Source organism: Eublepharis macularius, chromosome 7 (genome assembly GCF_028583425.1).
Source record: "Eublepharis macularius isolate TG4126 chromosome 7, MPM_Emac_v1.0, whole genome shotgun sequence".
NCBI classification, from domain to species: Eukaryota; Metazoa; Chordata; class Lepidosauria; order Squamata; family Eublepharidae; genus Eublepharis; species Eublepharis macularius.
This window is the reverse complement of record NC_072796.1, coordinates 97,601,003-97,613,961: the sequence shown is the minus strand read 5'-3', so window position 1 is coordinate 97,613,961 and position 12,959 is coordinate 97,601,003. Positions and strand designations below refer to the sequence as shown.

The 12,959-nt window shown below is 39.8% G+C and overlaps 1 protein-coding gene across 1 annotated transcript in view; it reads right to left on the bottom strand.

Moving 5' to 3' along the window:
- Nucleotides 1-4,300: 4,300 nt before the first annotated feature.
- The window catches only part of KCNB2 (potassium voltage-gated channel subfamily B member 2), a 215,464-nt gene continuing 206,805 nt past the window's right edge, over nucleotides 4,301-12,959 (bottom strand). The window contains exon 2 of the mRNA XM_054985337.1: nucleotides 4,301-6,463. Coding sequence (XP_054841312.1) covers nucleotides 4,301-6,463 — 2,163 coding nt within the window. The remainder of the gene's footprint in view (nucleotides 6,464-12,959) is intronic.

Here is a 12,959-nt window from a genome sequence, read left to right as displayed (position 1 = left end):
AAGTATAAGATGTAGCCATGAGGCAGCAGAAGCATCTGTTTACATATCAAAAGCCTGCTAAAACCATGGTACTGACTGTTTTCTGTTTCAAGGAATAAGGAGTGGTAATATGTACTTAGATGTTACTTCCCTAAGAAGCCAGAGAATACACTGAAAGAACGAAACAAAAATGTATATACAGCATATTGTTGCCTGCATACACCATAGTGTGTTATCAGTTCTGTTGGCATATTTGAGGGTAGCATGCCTCTTTAGTAAGGCTTTATTTCTAATTGCAGATACAGGGCAACGTGTGTTATATGATATCTTTATAGAGATTCATATTAATATAGTAGGAAGGGATGCTCACAGCTTGGACTCAGCTTGATGGAGCAGCTGATGAGTTGTTACAGGTCTGAGTTGTGTGCTTGGCCCCCTTTTAGAAAGTGTGCCCCAGGGGAGGCTGGCATGGCTGGAGCCCTCCAAAGGTAGGAAACCCCCAGAGAAAGTGGCTGGAAAACTAAGAAGGTGGAAGGATCCAGAAGAAGCTGATATAAGATGGACAAATCCAGCTTTATTACAGCAAAGTGGTGGGTTGATTTGGGTGCCATCCACCATCTGCTTCCTCTCCCCCTGTACTTATCCCTCCATTCAGTGAGCTTAACTGCTCCTTGGCAATAGTCAAAGAGGGTGAGTGGGTGGCTGCCAGCTCCTATATAGCTTTCCCCACCCCACCCTTGATTCTGCACATGCTGGAAGGTTTGCTCTTCTGTCTTGCTGACCATAGAAAATCATGCCCTTCCCCCTCACCTCTACAAGGGAAAGGTGTTGAAACAGCCTTCTCAGCTGTCAGAAAATGCATGTTTCTGAGAACAACATAGCAGTGCCCTGTGTTTGCTTCGTTATAATACCATAGAAGTAATGATCTGGGTTTTTTTGTTTCACCAACAGATTTATTCCTGACTACATATGGGAGGACAGGCTCACTTGATCAAGGGTTAAAATGACCTCTTTCTGTATTCAGTAGCAAAGGGCACCCAGAATGTTACATGATGATCCTGCACTTGGGAGATATAACATGGGAGTCTTAGCTCAGTTATGAACTGAAGCAAGTCATCATGTCTGATCTTTAGTTCTTCATCTGTAAAATGGGGATGTGAACATTTTACTTGATGTGATGCACCAGCAGGACTCAGAAAACATGAAAGATGCCATGATTCCTTATGAAAAGAGCATAAACACTGGAGAATTATGTCTGTAGCTCAAGAACAGTCATGCCAGTCAGTTAGAGATTTCCTAGGTAAGGATTATGAGTGAATTCATGACTTCATTGAAACCATCGACCAAGCTACCAATTGCTTGAATGCAAATTTTCAACCTAAGGCCAAAGTTTGATTTAGCTTTTTTTTTTTTTTTGGTCTTTATATGGTTATTGTATTAAAGGCAAAGCAAATAAAAGTATATAATGTCAAAAAACTGTACAGAAAATACAGAGCAATGTCTCATAAAAGCTGGCTAGCATTTAGTCAATGAGAATATCTATCAATAAGTCAAAAACAAATGAAGAAGTTTCATGAAATGGAACACAAGTTATTCAAACGTGTTAAGCAGAGTGCCACATAATTAAATCAAATGCAGAAACAGAATTAAATTTTCTGGACAGCTAAGAACAAATTTGTACTTTGAGACTTAATGACCAGACATTGTTTTTTAGAAATTACATTTTACTCAAGGGTTCAAATTAATAATATCTGAAAATAAATATTAAAAGGTATTTTAACAGCAAAGGGAGGTAGTTTGTGGATTTGGGTTGTTCCTACTCTCCCCTTCTTCCAGCAATGTCCTGAGCCCTGTGAAAAGCTGGAGATTGTGGGCCCTGCATAGGAAAAAGACACATGGCTTAGTGGGCTGCAGTGAGAATGGGAACAAGGTGAAATAGCTCCAGTGGTGCTTTGACCATTGCAAAGGCATTGCTGGGGCAAGAGTAAGACGGGTGCATTTTTTTCACTGTTACCTCTTCTCACTACATACAGCCTGTGGGATCAGTTGGCTTTTTGTTCGTTCATGTCCTGTGACTTCCAGCATCAACTTTTTGAAAATCTTAGAGACTGCTGCGGGGGGGGGGGGGGGAGATTTCCATTAGTATGTGGCTTCCAAATGACTTATTTTTTCTATGCTTGTTATTTGGTCTAAAAAAACTAAATTTATGATTCATATTTTGCTGTGATTCTTCCAGAAGGAAAAATAAGAAGAATCCGTTTCTTATTGAAAGTTGTTCTCTAGAAAAAACTGTCTTTTGAAGAAAAATAAGTTTATAAGAATCGTTAAACTGCACTCAGCTATATTAGAAATTATTTTGCTGAAGCAAAGTGAATTACAGAGAGATTACTTTCTGCACTGTGTAAAATCACAATAATTGGAATAGATTTTGTGATGATGAAGAAAGAACACTAACATTAGAACATTGCTTTTTGCAAGAAAATGGAATAGTAATGGACATTTGTATGTGTGAGAAATTCAGTTCTCATGCTAAATAATCTCATTGCAGGTGAGGCTTTCTTCAATAATGTGAACTGCATGTACGTAAAGGAAGAGATGTGAAGGGACATAATAGACGTTCTAAATGGTCTGGTTTGCTGCGTGTTAATTGGAAAACTACATGATTAATGGGATATAGGGAACTCATCCAAAGCAAAGGCTGAATTCAGCACGTCTCTGTTGAGTTGGAGAGTCTGTCTACATGAGACATCTGACACATGAAGAACTCAGGTCAGGAGATGCAATGTTAGCTGGGAAGAGTAGTTTAAAAAGACAGAGCAGGCAGCAGGGCAAAGGCTTTGTTATACACTGGAGCTGTGTGAAGGGGCTGTGAAATACCAGAAGGGGAAACTTCAGCCCATTATAACCTCTCCAGATCCAAGTCCAGCTCTGGAAGGCAGCTCCAGCCCATTTCCATTCCTCGCTGCTCTCTAGTTGCAATCCCACTCAGTTTTAGACTGGAGAGGTGAAATTGACAGAGCCTTTGGTGGAGGTGAAGATGAAATTAACAAACCCTCTAAGGAGTGATATCTGTAGGCTCTGTCTTTTTACATGATGCTTCCTGGTTAATATTATATCTCCCACACATGATGAACATGAGCGAGGCGTCTCATGTACAGAGACTAGGATGCATTAAAAAGATCAGCTGCATTCGCCTAGTATTTTGTGTCTTCATTATTAGCTATCCTTGTCAGTTAATTCATGGGGAGGTGTTCTCACTGATGTTCTGAATTAAATACAATTGGGATGCCTACTAGTGGAAAAGCAGACAACAAATGACACAGCATTTATAAAGTGACATCAGATGCAGAATGCAACATCCACGTCTTCCAAATATGATATTTTAACAATAACCCATAGACTGATCATGACTGTAATAAACAAGCTGAACTCTTAATATAAAACTTTTCATGATCATTTGGCACATTTTATTGCCATCAAAATAATTATTTTGTATAATATATGATGCCTTGTTTTTTGTTTGACTTTGTTTTGATTTGGCAAACTTTCAATTTCTGGTCATTAAATCTTGTGCAGTCATAATAGGAGTTTATCCAGGGACCTACATCAGTGAAGACTATGTAAATAAAAATAATTGGAGCTATGATTTAGTTCACAATAAGGTGTAAAACTCTGTAGCTTATACTTTATGAGCTTTTTAACAGAAAGCAAGATAGGTGAGATGCTTTAAGAAGATGTTGCAAGTTTGCAACATAAGTCTGTACAAATCCTCCAAGCAGCGGACTGTGAAGGAAGTACCTGTGTTCCAGGAAATATGTTGTCCACAGATCCTTGATAACTGTAGATCTCCCCCCCCCAATGCAAATTATTTACAAATATATGCATTTTGCAGGCTCAAAGCACCTTATTTCATACCATTATAAACACATGCATCGACATTTCATCATTTTGTGTGCAAATTCCAAAGTTCATTAAAACCAAGAGGAAACAGGGTAAAAAGATTTTTTTTTTTAAAAAAAATCATTCTACAGTCTTAAGCAAAAGGATCAAAAATGTCAGAGATTGCAGAAGACGGGCTCCTAACAGAGCTGTTTATTTTTCTCATAATTCTTCTGTCATATTTTTCCTGATCCCACCTCCTTTTTGTTACAAAAAGCAGATTCCCACTTTTAAATGAAACAGTACTTAAACTAAACAACTCTTCATGCCATGCAAAAATAACATTTTATGTACTTTTGAGGCTTGCCACACTTTAGTTCATAGGCATTACTAATTGCAGTTATAAGAAATTAGTTTTTGTGATTATTGCTCTCATAACTAGTCACATACTAGTTTCCCGTGTGGGACAGTAACCAGCTTCTCCAGGATTTGTATGGATTTCTGGGGAAAACAAATGGTTTTCCATTTTGTGTCCTCCTTGGCTATTGTCTGCTTTTACTTCCCCCCCGCCATGGTAAATGCCTTGAGTACAGTTGTGAGACAAGCGTTTGGGAGAAGAGCTGACCAGAGGTTCTTCTGTTAAATGATTGTCATCTTTGTGTTTATCTCCAAAGCAGTTTGTCTTGATTTCCTCTTGCTTGTCATGTCTTGTGCCAGGAATCTCCATAAAGTCATCATCTTCTCCAGTGTCTATTTCAGTGAAGCTTCTCCTCTCCTTGGAAGGGAAAGTAAAAAGCTTTTGTTTGGGAAACTGAGGGGGTGATGTCTTGGAAGTTCCCTGGCAAAGCGCTGGCACATCAACACCTAGCAAAGGTCCTTCTCCTCGGGAGGAATTTTCTTCTAAAAGAATGGTGCTGATATGCTGAGGAGTAGATTGCATGAGGCCTGCTGCTGCTGTTACTGGCAATGGCCTTGCAGTGCTAGGTGGTGTTTGTGGAGCACTGCCTCTGTTTTCTTTAAAATTAACCTTAAGGGATCTTGATTTTAATGGATTACTTCCTTTCAGAGAACTTTTGGGACTGTCCATCGCACTGTCAAAGTGGAAATTAGTTTGAAGTGGAGTTTGGGAGCCAGTGTTATCAGTGTTCATAGCAGTATCAGTGGGATATTCAAAAGTAATGTCCCTGGGGGCAAATATTTTATCTCTGGAGAGTAATAAAAGCTGAGAACTCTTTGCTCTTTGGTCTTCTAAATGGAGAGACTCACTTGGGAGTGAGAACCGGAGCTGCAGATGAGAACCAGAGTATGGAGGAAGTGGGGACCGGTCTGTCTCAGTGAAATCAGTGGCACAGCTGGCAAAGCTGTCAATGCTAGAAATGCTTCTCATGTCAGTTATTAAATGTCTGGGTCCTGATGCCAGTAGTTCTTCTTGTCCAGTAACCTCTTCCATTTCTATTTCTTCCTCACAGAGCGAAGGTTTTGCTGATGGGTTTCGGTAATTGGCATTAAGATTCGGCTGAGATTGAGTTTTAGTAATTTCATTGTACAACATTTCAAGTTTCTGAGCGCTCAGATGTTGAGGACTGGAGGATAATGCAGTGTTGTTTAGCTTTTCATGGGAATCTTTCTGGCTTACTTCTTGGTATTTGTTCTCTAAGGACTTATTAGAACTTGTTTCAGATATTGTCCTCCTGGCCCATTTCCACCGGCTTGGAGATAGATGATTATCATCAGGGGTTTGTTTCAGATTGGCTGCTTCCTCAGTCTTGCTGGAATCTACAGCTACATCTATCAGCTCCATGCTGCGAGCAAAGGCATCTTTTAGATTCATTGAGACAATGCTTCCATTTCTTTTTGCTCGCTCAAGTGCCTCTCTTCTTTTAATGGCTTTCTCCTGCCGTTTTTGTTCTTTGTAGAACTCTGAGAAATTGTTTACTATGATAGGAATGGGCAGGGCTATTACTAGCACCCCAGCAATACAGCATAACCCTCCAACTATTTTGCCAAGTAAAGTCTTGGGATAAATATCACCATAACCTACTGTTGTCATAGTGATAGTGGCCCACCAAAACGATGCAGGGATACTTGTAAACTTTGTAGCATCTTCATCCTTCTCAGCAAAAAATACAAGACTGGAAAATATCATAATTCCCATTGCTAAAAATAATATCAACAAACCCAATTCATTGTAACTCCTCCTGAGAGTAAATCCTAAAGACTGAAGGCCTGTAGAATGTCTGGCAAGTTTAAGAATCCTTAGTATTCTCATGATTCGGAATATCTGAACCACACGGCGGACATTTTGGAACTGTAGCACACTTTTGTTGGATTCTGTGAGGAAAATAGTGACATAATATGGCAAAATGGCCAGCAAATCAATCACATTTAGTGGACCTTTGAAGAACTTCCACTTGTTTGGAGATGATAGGAAACGCAAAAGGTACTCCATAGTAAACCAAGCTATACACACAGCTTCTACATGTGCTAGCTGGGGGTTGTCATTTAGCTGTCCAAATTCATCAAGTTCTTGAAGTTCAGGTAGAGTGTTGAGTGAGAGTGCAATTGTGGACAGTACAATGAACAAAATGGATACAATGGCCAAAATCTGTAAAACAAAAACAGGCAAAACTGGTGTTAGCAAATCATAATGGATGCTTGATATTCAGCCACAGAAACAGTACACTAATAGAGTTTCATATTCAGTCTTGTTATATTGAGGCTATACAGCCATCACCCATGACTAATTCATACTGGACCCTCGAAAGTGCTGTCGCAGGGGCCCTGTAAGTGACCATGTCCTTCTCACTGTGATTCCCAAGTTTTACTATGATTTCTGTAAATACCATCTATTTATCAATTTTGTTATGACTCATAAAAGCTCATGCTGAAATAAATGTTAATCTTTAAGGTGTCTCTATGCTCCTGTTCTATTATATTTAGTATCTCTCTGCCTTTAGAGATTAGTTAGAAATCTAGCCTGCACACCTCAGTATCAGTACCTGATCATTCATTTTTGAGAGCAGTTGATGGCCATAGCCGTGTGTCTACATGTGTACATGCACCCAATAACAACAAAACACTAACAATATTCAATTTATATTCCGCCTTTCACAACAACGTAATGCCACACTCAAAGCAATTTACAAAGTGTGTTATTATTATTCTCACAACAAGCACCCTGTGAGGTGGGTGAGGCTGAGAGAGCTCTGAGAGAGCTGTGACTGACCCAAAGTCAGCCAACTGGCTTCAAGCAGAGGAGTGGAGAATCAAACCTGGTTCTCTAGATTAGAGTCCTGCGGCTCTTAACCACTACATCAAACAGGGGAATTTATTGTAAGTTGGATTCTAAAGATGTGCAAACAGTGTTTGCTTGTGTAAGAAGAACTTCCCACCTCTCTTCCCTAGAACCACCCATGCACCCAGAAAACCTGCTTGAGGGATCCCTGTGAGCAAAGGGCCATGTAGAATCCATCTACTGAGCTTCCAGAAACGCATATTGTTTGGCTCTTAAGCAGAACTCAGGGCTTGTTCTAGGTTTTTTGCTGCCCTATGCTAGCAATGCTGCAAGGATTTGCTTGGAACCTGGCTAGCAACAGCACAGATCTAAGTGGTAGCAACAGGCAGCAGCCATGCCCGTTATCTCCTCCTGTGCTACTGCTGATTGGCAGCAAACTAAGCACCTGTTGCTCATTGTGGCACCCCAAATACTTAGGTTGGGTAGAGAACTGACCCTACAGCTACCTCAAACATGAATAGCCCATAATTTTGAAATGAAAAATGACAATAAAAAATGTATAAAGAATATTATGACACAGCATTTGGAGATGTGTAAATTGTCCCTGATGCAATAACTTGTGTTACATTACCTATGTTGAATGAAGGAGAGACAGCCTGTTGATACAAGGGCTTCATAAACAAGTGCTATAGTAGTCATACTGTTCCCCCCGCCCCAAAAGGTTCACTAGCTACTGTGAATAATGACCACAGAGAGAGCTGAGATCCTATCTTGTCATATGATATTTTAACAGAGATGGTTCACTTAAGGAAAGATTCTTCCATGACTGGAAGATACCTTCCATAAGGACAAAATTCTTTGCTCTTATGGAAGAAATCCTTTGAACTCAAACCATAATTTTAAATCTGTATTTATTGTACAAGAAGTATAGGAATAAAATCTCACCATATTTTAGTATTTTATGGTTTAAGCACTTGGTTCATTTGTAAGTTAAAAGAAAATGGACAGCTTTAAGATAATTTGAGAAGATGCTACAGCTATGTGAAATAAATTTATCAAAGTACAGTGTTTGGAAATGCATTTTTTCCATAAAAAGGCTTTAATAATATCTGTTTTCCATTAAAAGTACTAAAGTAAATTGTTTTCTGCTTTGAAGTTCAATTTAGGCTCACTGAAGCAAAAAGGGAGGAAATCATTTGTGCCTATTTCTGAGAAATGATTCATTTAAAAGCATTTTCTGGCGGTTATATTCTTCCAAAGATGTAGAAGTGCCAAAAAGTACAGTAACACACACACAAAGAGAGAGAGAGAGAGCAAATGAGAGAGAGAGAGAGAGAGCGAGAGAGAGCACAAGAATAACCAAGAATTCTGTCCTAGTTTTTACAGTACAATGTAAGGGTCCCAGACAAGGTGCCTCAGTGCTGATTTCCAGAAATACAAAAACAAAGATTCTTTTTTAAAAAAATCACAGCTCATAGTCCTGCTTCTACATCAGTCAGCATTTTTCCTTATTCTGAGACAAGAGGAGGAGTGGATAAATCAGACCTGACTTTGACGTATTTCATACTGTGATGTACAATTTTTATTTGCAAATGGGAATTCTCTAGCATCTTTCCTACCAAGTTTAATGTCACTTTTATAGCATTGCACACTTCCCCCCTAGAATTCCCTTTTCAAAAGACACTATCCTTTAGAAGAGGAGCACAATCTCATGTTTTAAGTATGTTTGTTGTGTTCCCTTTTGAAACACTTCATTATCAAAGGCAAAATGCTTCTGATAAATAACCATATATGGTCTGAAACAAGACACTAACTCTACCTAAATAGTGCCCACAATAGTGCCCAGGGCTCGGTTGCCCTGTGCCACCCCAGACGCCTGCCCGCGGTTGCTGCACCTGGCCGGGGGTGTGTGCTGGTGGCGGCGGCAGCACACAGTGGGAGGGCTGGGAGGCTGCAGCTCTGTGGCACGCGCTCCTGCCCCCAGCGCCTCCTCCGGCACCCTGCACCCTGCGGCAACCGCCTACCTGGCCTCAATAGGTGCGCCAGCCCTGCTTGTGAGAAAAAATATTGAATACTTCAATATAATATCTGTCTTCTGAATTCTGTATGTAATATCAGGACATATTGTTACAGTTGGTTTTTTTTGTTTTTGCATGTTTATTTTAGCTTAGTTTTAATTATTTTAAGTTCGTGTATGTTTGGTTTTAACAGTTTTAAGATATGTTTTTATTATGTATGTTTTTAATCTTCTAGCCACCTTGGTGGCCCTCATAAGTACAAAAAAGTGGGTATAAATGTTGTAAATAAGTAAAAAAATATTTGTATGTAATGGTTTCTATGAACATATGTTTATAACTAAAGGCCTTACTGTAGTGCTAGTTGGCACTGTTTTTGTTCTGGAGTTCAACGAATCTCAGAATGAAATGGGTCATGAGATCTAGGGAGGTTCCAGGGCTCAGTGATGGAGCACCTGTTTTGCATACAGAAAGTTCAGTCCCTGGCACTTCCAGCTAAAAGCTGTAGGTGATTTGAAAGGCCTCTACCTGAGACCCTGGAGAGCCACAAACAGTCTCAGTAGATAATGTGGACCTTGATGGACCAATGGTCTGATTCAGTATAAAGTAGTTTCATGTGTGTTCATTAGAGAATTTGGCCATCTGTGCTCTAAATCAAAGCAAACCTTAAGCCACATTGCCCAAGGATTGTGCTAAACCCCCCAAACACAGGTAAATCTATCTCCATGCATAGGTGAATCCGTTCAAACAGGCACGACCAAAGGTCAAGTATTCTGCATCCCTGCTTTAAGGCACATGATGGCCTCAGAACTGAGTAAAGGCCATGTCTTTTAAGAAAAGGGATAGAAGCCTTTCCTTTTGCACCATATCTCTGCTAGAAACCCGCCAAACTGCTGTTAGTGACAACCAGCAGATCCAGTGAAACCGTGTGTGTGTGTGTGTGTGGTTTCACACATGCATTAGGCAGAGAAAGTGAGCAAGAAGGAAAAAGAATGGAATCCTCTGAGAAATTAAAGTCCTTCTTGGTAAGTAGGGGAAAATTTCAGGATTGGAGGGAAAGCACCCACTTCCTGTGTTCTGGAGTCACTATCTTACACATTCTGAAATGGGAAATTTATTCCAAGATGAAGCTTCCATTTTCTATATTATGATTCAAATTAATGATTACAGGAAAGAAGATTCAGTGTTCATCTCTCTGGGCTATTGTAATGAGAAATTAAAGGTAAATGGACAGCCGGTTGGAGATGGTAGGGAAAGGGGGAAAGCTAGGCATTTGCTGACAGAAAGGAAATAGCTATGTCAAATAGAACAGATTCATCATATGCTCTTTTTGGCAATTTTTAAAAGTATCAGAAAAGAGGGTAAAAATATTTGTCGATTAGGGTGAGGCCATGTCGATCCAGGAAATGTCCTCACTCTCAAATGGTTTTGCAATGTGGCCACTTGGTCAATAATGATTAGTTACAAAGTATTATGATGTCATCAAGCTTGCTATGGACTCGATCAAAGAAAAATCATGGATGGACTTTTGGTCTCTTATTGTTCTAGCTGCAGTAAACTACTCCCCTCCCTAAAAAGCTGTTTCTGAATGTCAAGGTTTTCTATCATTTGTACAGGGTGGGAAGATTTCTTCTACTTCCTCATTCTGGCTTCACCCCTGGACTTCATACCAGTTCTAATGATCTCTAAACATCAGCAGCTGATTTTCAAGAAGCATTTAAAAATTGTTTCTGAAGCAGCAGCCAACCTGATAATAGCAGACAATGAACAGCAAGCAAGGTTGGGAAACATTTCAGCCTCTCTGAAAACTCTATTTTGGCCCTAAACTGTTAAGAGGTAAACATTCAGCCCATGGCTGCTTTAATCCAAGTGCAGACATTCTTCTATTACTTAGTTTATGAACATAAAGAAGCAGGATCCCTCCACTTCCATAGGTGTCCTGTGGTGTAATTACAGCCACGTCACATCCACACAATCTCTTTAATTATTTGCACCATTTAGCTTTTTGGTAGCAGAAAGCAACTGGTAGGGGACAAAAGGAAAAAAATGCTCCAGTTTCCAGAGTAAAGAAACAGCAATAAGAAGAAAATGGTAGAGCAGTGTCAGGAACAGTACACTAGATTTGTTAGGTAAGTTTTCCTGCAATTTCAACTCTTAAGTATTCCCACTTGGTTTTGGTGTTGAAAGGAGATCAAAGGATGAGCTTAACCCAATAGTTGTTTTTGTATTAAATGAGAGGCTATGGTGTTGTTTTTTTAAAAAAGTCTATGAAATGTGTCTTCTGACAATGGCTGTTTCCATATGTCCTAAAAATTGCGCCCCACTCACTGAACACTGGCGGCTTTTCTGTGCGATTTCTGACGTCACTGCTTCCAAAACGGATAAGGCAGTTTTGATTCTGTTTTCGTGGTGCCACGAAAATGGAATCAAAACTGCCTGCATCCATTTTGGAAATGGTGACATCAGAAATCGTGTAGGAAAGCCGCCAGTGTTCAGTGAGTGGGGTACTATATTTAGGACGTGTGGAAAAAGCCAGTGTTACTCTTCTAAAGACAGTCTGCCACCCATTACTCTGCATGAGCACAGCCGGATGTGAAACAGCTTCTCCTGTGGCACCTGTAAGGCTCTTCCTACAATCAGGATGCATCCACTGCTCAGTATTTCTATGCTAAACATGCTATGTTCCTGCAAGCGAAGACCTCTGTATGGCTTACTTTAGAGAAATGAACTGCCCACTCTTTCCTTTGGTCTCTATGTGGGGTTCAGCTTCTGTTTCTACTGGGATCACTCATACTAAATGATGGTGCCATCCTCAGCAGGTCTACTCAGAATCTTACTGAAATCTAATCAGTGAGGCCTACACCCAGAAAGAGACTTTAGGGTTGCAGAGCAATAGTGCAATCTTAAGCAGAGTCACACCATTCTAAGCCCATTCATTTCTATAGACTTAGAAAGGTATAATTCTCCTATGGATTGCATTATAAAGCATTTTTGGCGCTGACCTGCGCACCAGGAATTCTGAAAAGACCCTTTAATAGTCCAATCCTAACCAAAAAGCAACTTTAATAGTCCAACCCTAACCACATTTGCTTAGAAATAAGTTTTACTAAATTCAGTGAACTTACTTTCTGTTAAGACTTACAATCAACACTTAAAGAATAAAAAATAAAGGAAGGGTTTAGCCTGAAAGAAATTAAATAAAAACGGATAAAACTAATTTTGGGGAACCTTATACAGCTTATGAGTAGACATGTGCTTGGTACCGTCTCTTATCAAAATCAACCCAGAATAAGGAGCATGCTATTCTAAATTACACCATTTTCAGGAGGACCAAGAGCATGTTTTAGAATTAGCTTGGTTAAACACATAGTAGGGTTGCTAGCTCTGGGTTGGGAAATTCCTGGAGGTTTGGGAAGAGGGTGGAACCTAGAGAGGGCAGGGTTCAGGGAGGGAAGGGGGCTCAGCAGGATATATTGCTATAGAATTCCACCTCCAGAACAGCTGTTTCTCCAGGGGAACTGATCTCTGTGGCCTGGAGATCAGTTGTAATTCTGGGAGATCTCCAACCACCACCTGGAGGCAGGCAACCCTACAGGTAAGTCTGATCCACTTTCCCTACCCCACACTTATAGTACCCAAATATCTTAAGGCAAGAAAAATTTTAAATTAGTGAAATTATGTGATAATTCATTAAATAATTTGGCAAGAACTCATTGGTTGTTCAGTTGGTTTACAACCGATGAAAATATATTGGACTTTAAAAAGAAGTGTTAGTAGATTTGGAACTCTGAAAAAAAGAACACTTTAAAAAGAAGTGTTAGTAGGTTTGGAACTCTGAATCTCTGTCCTGA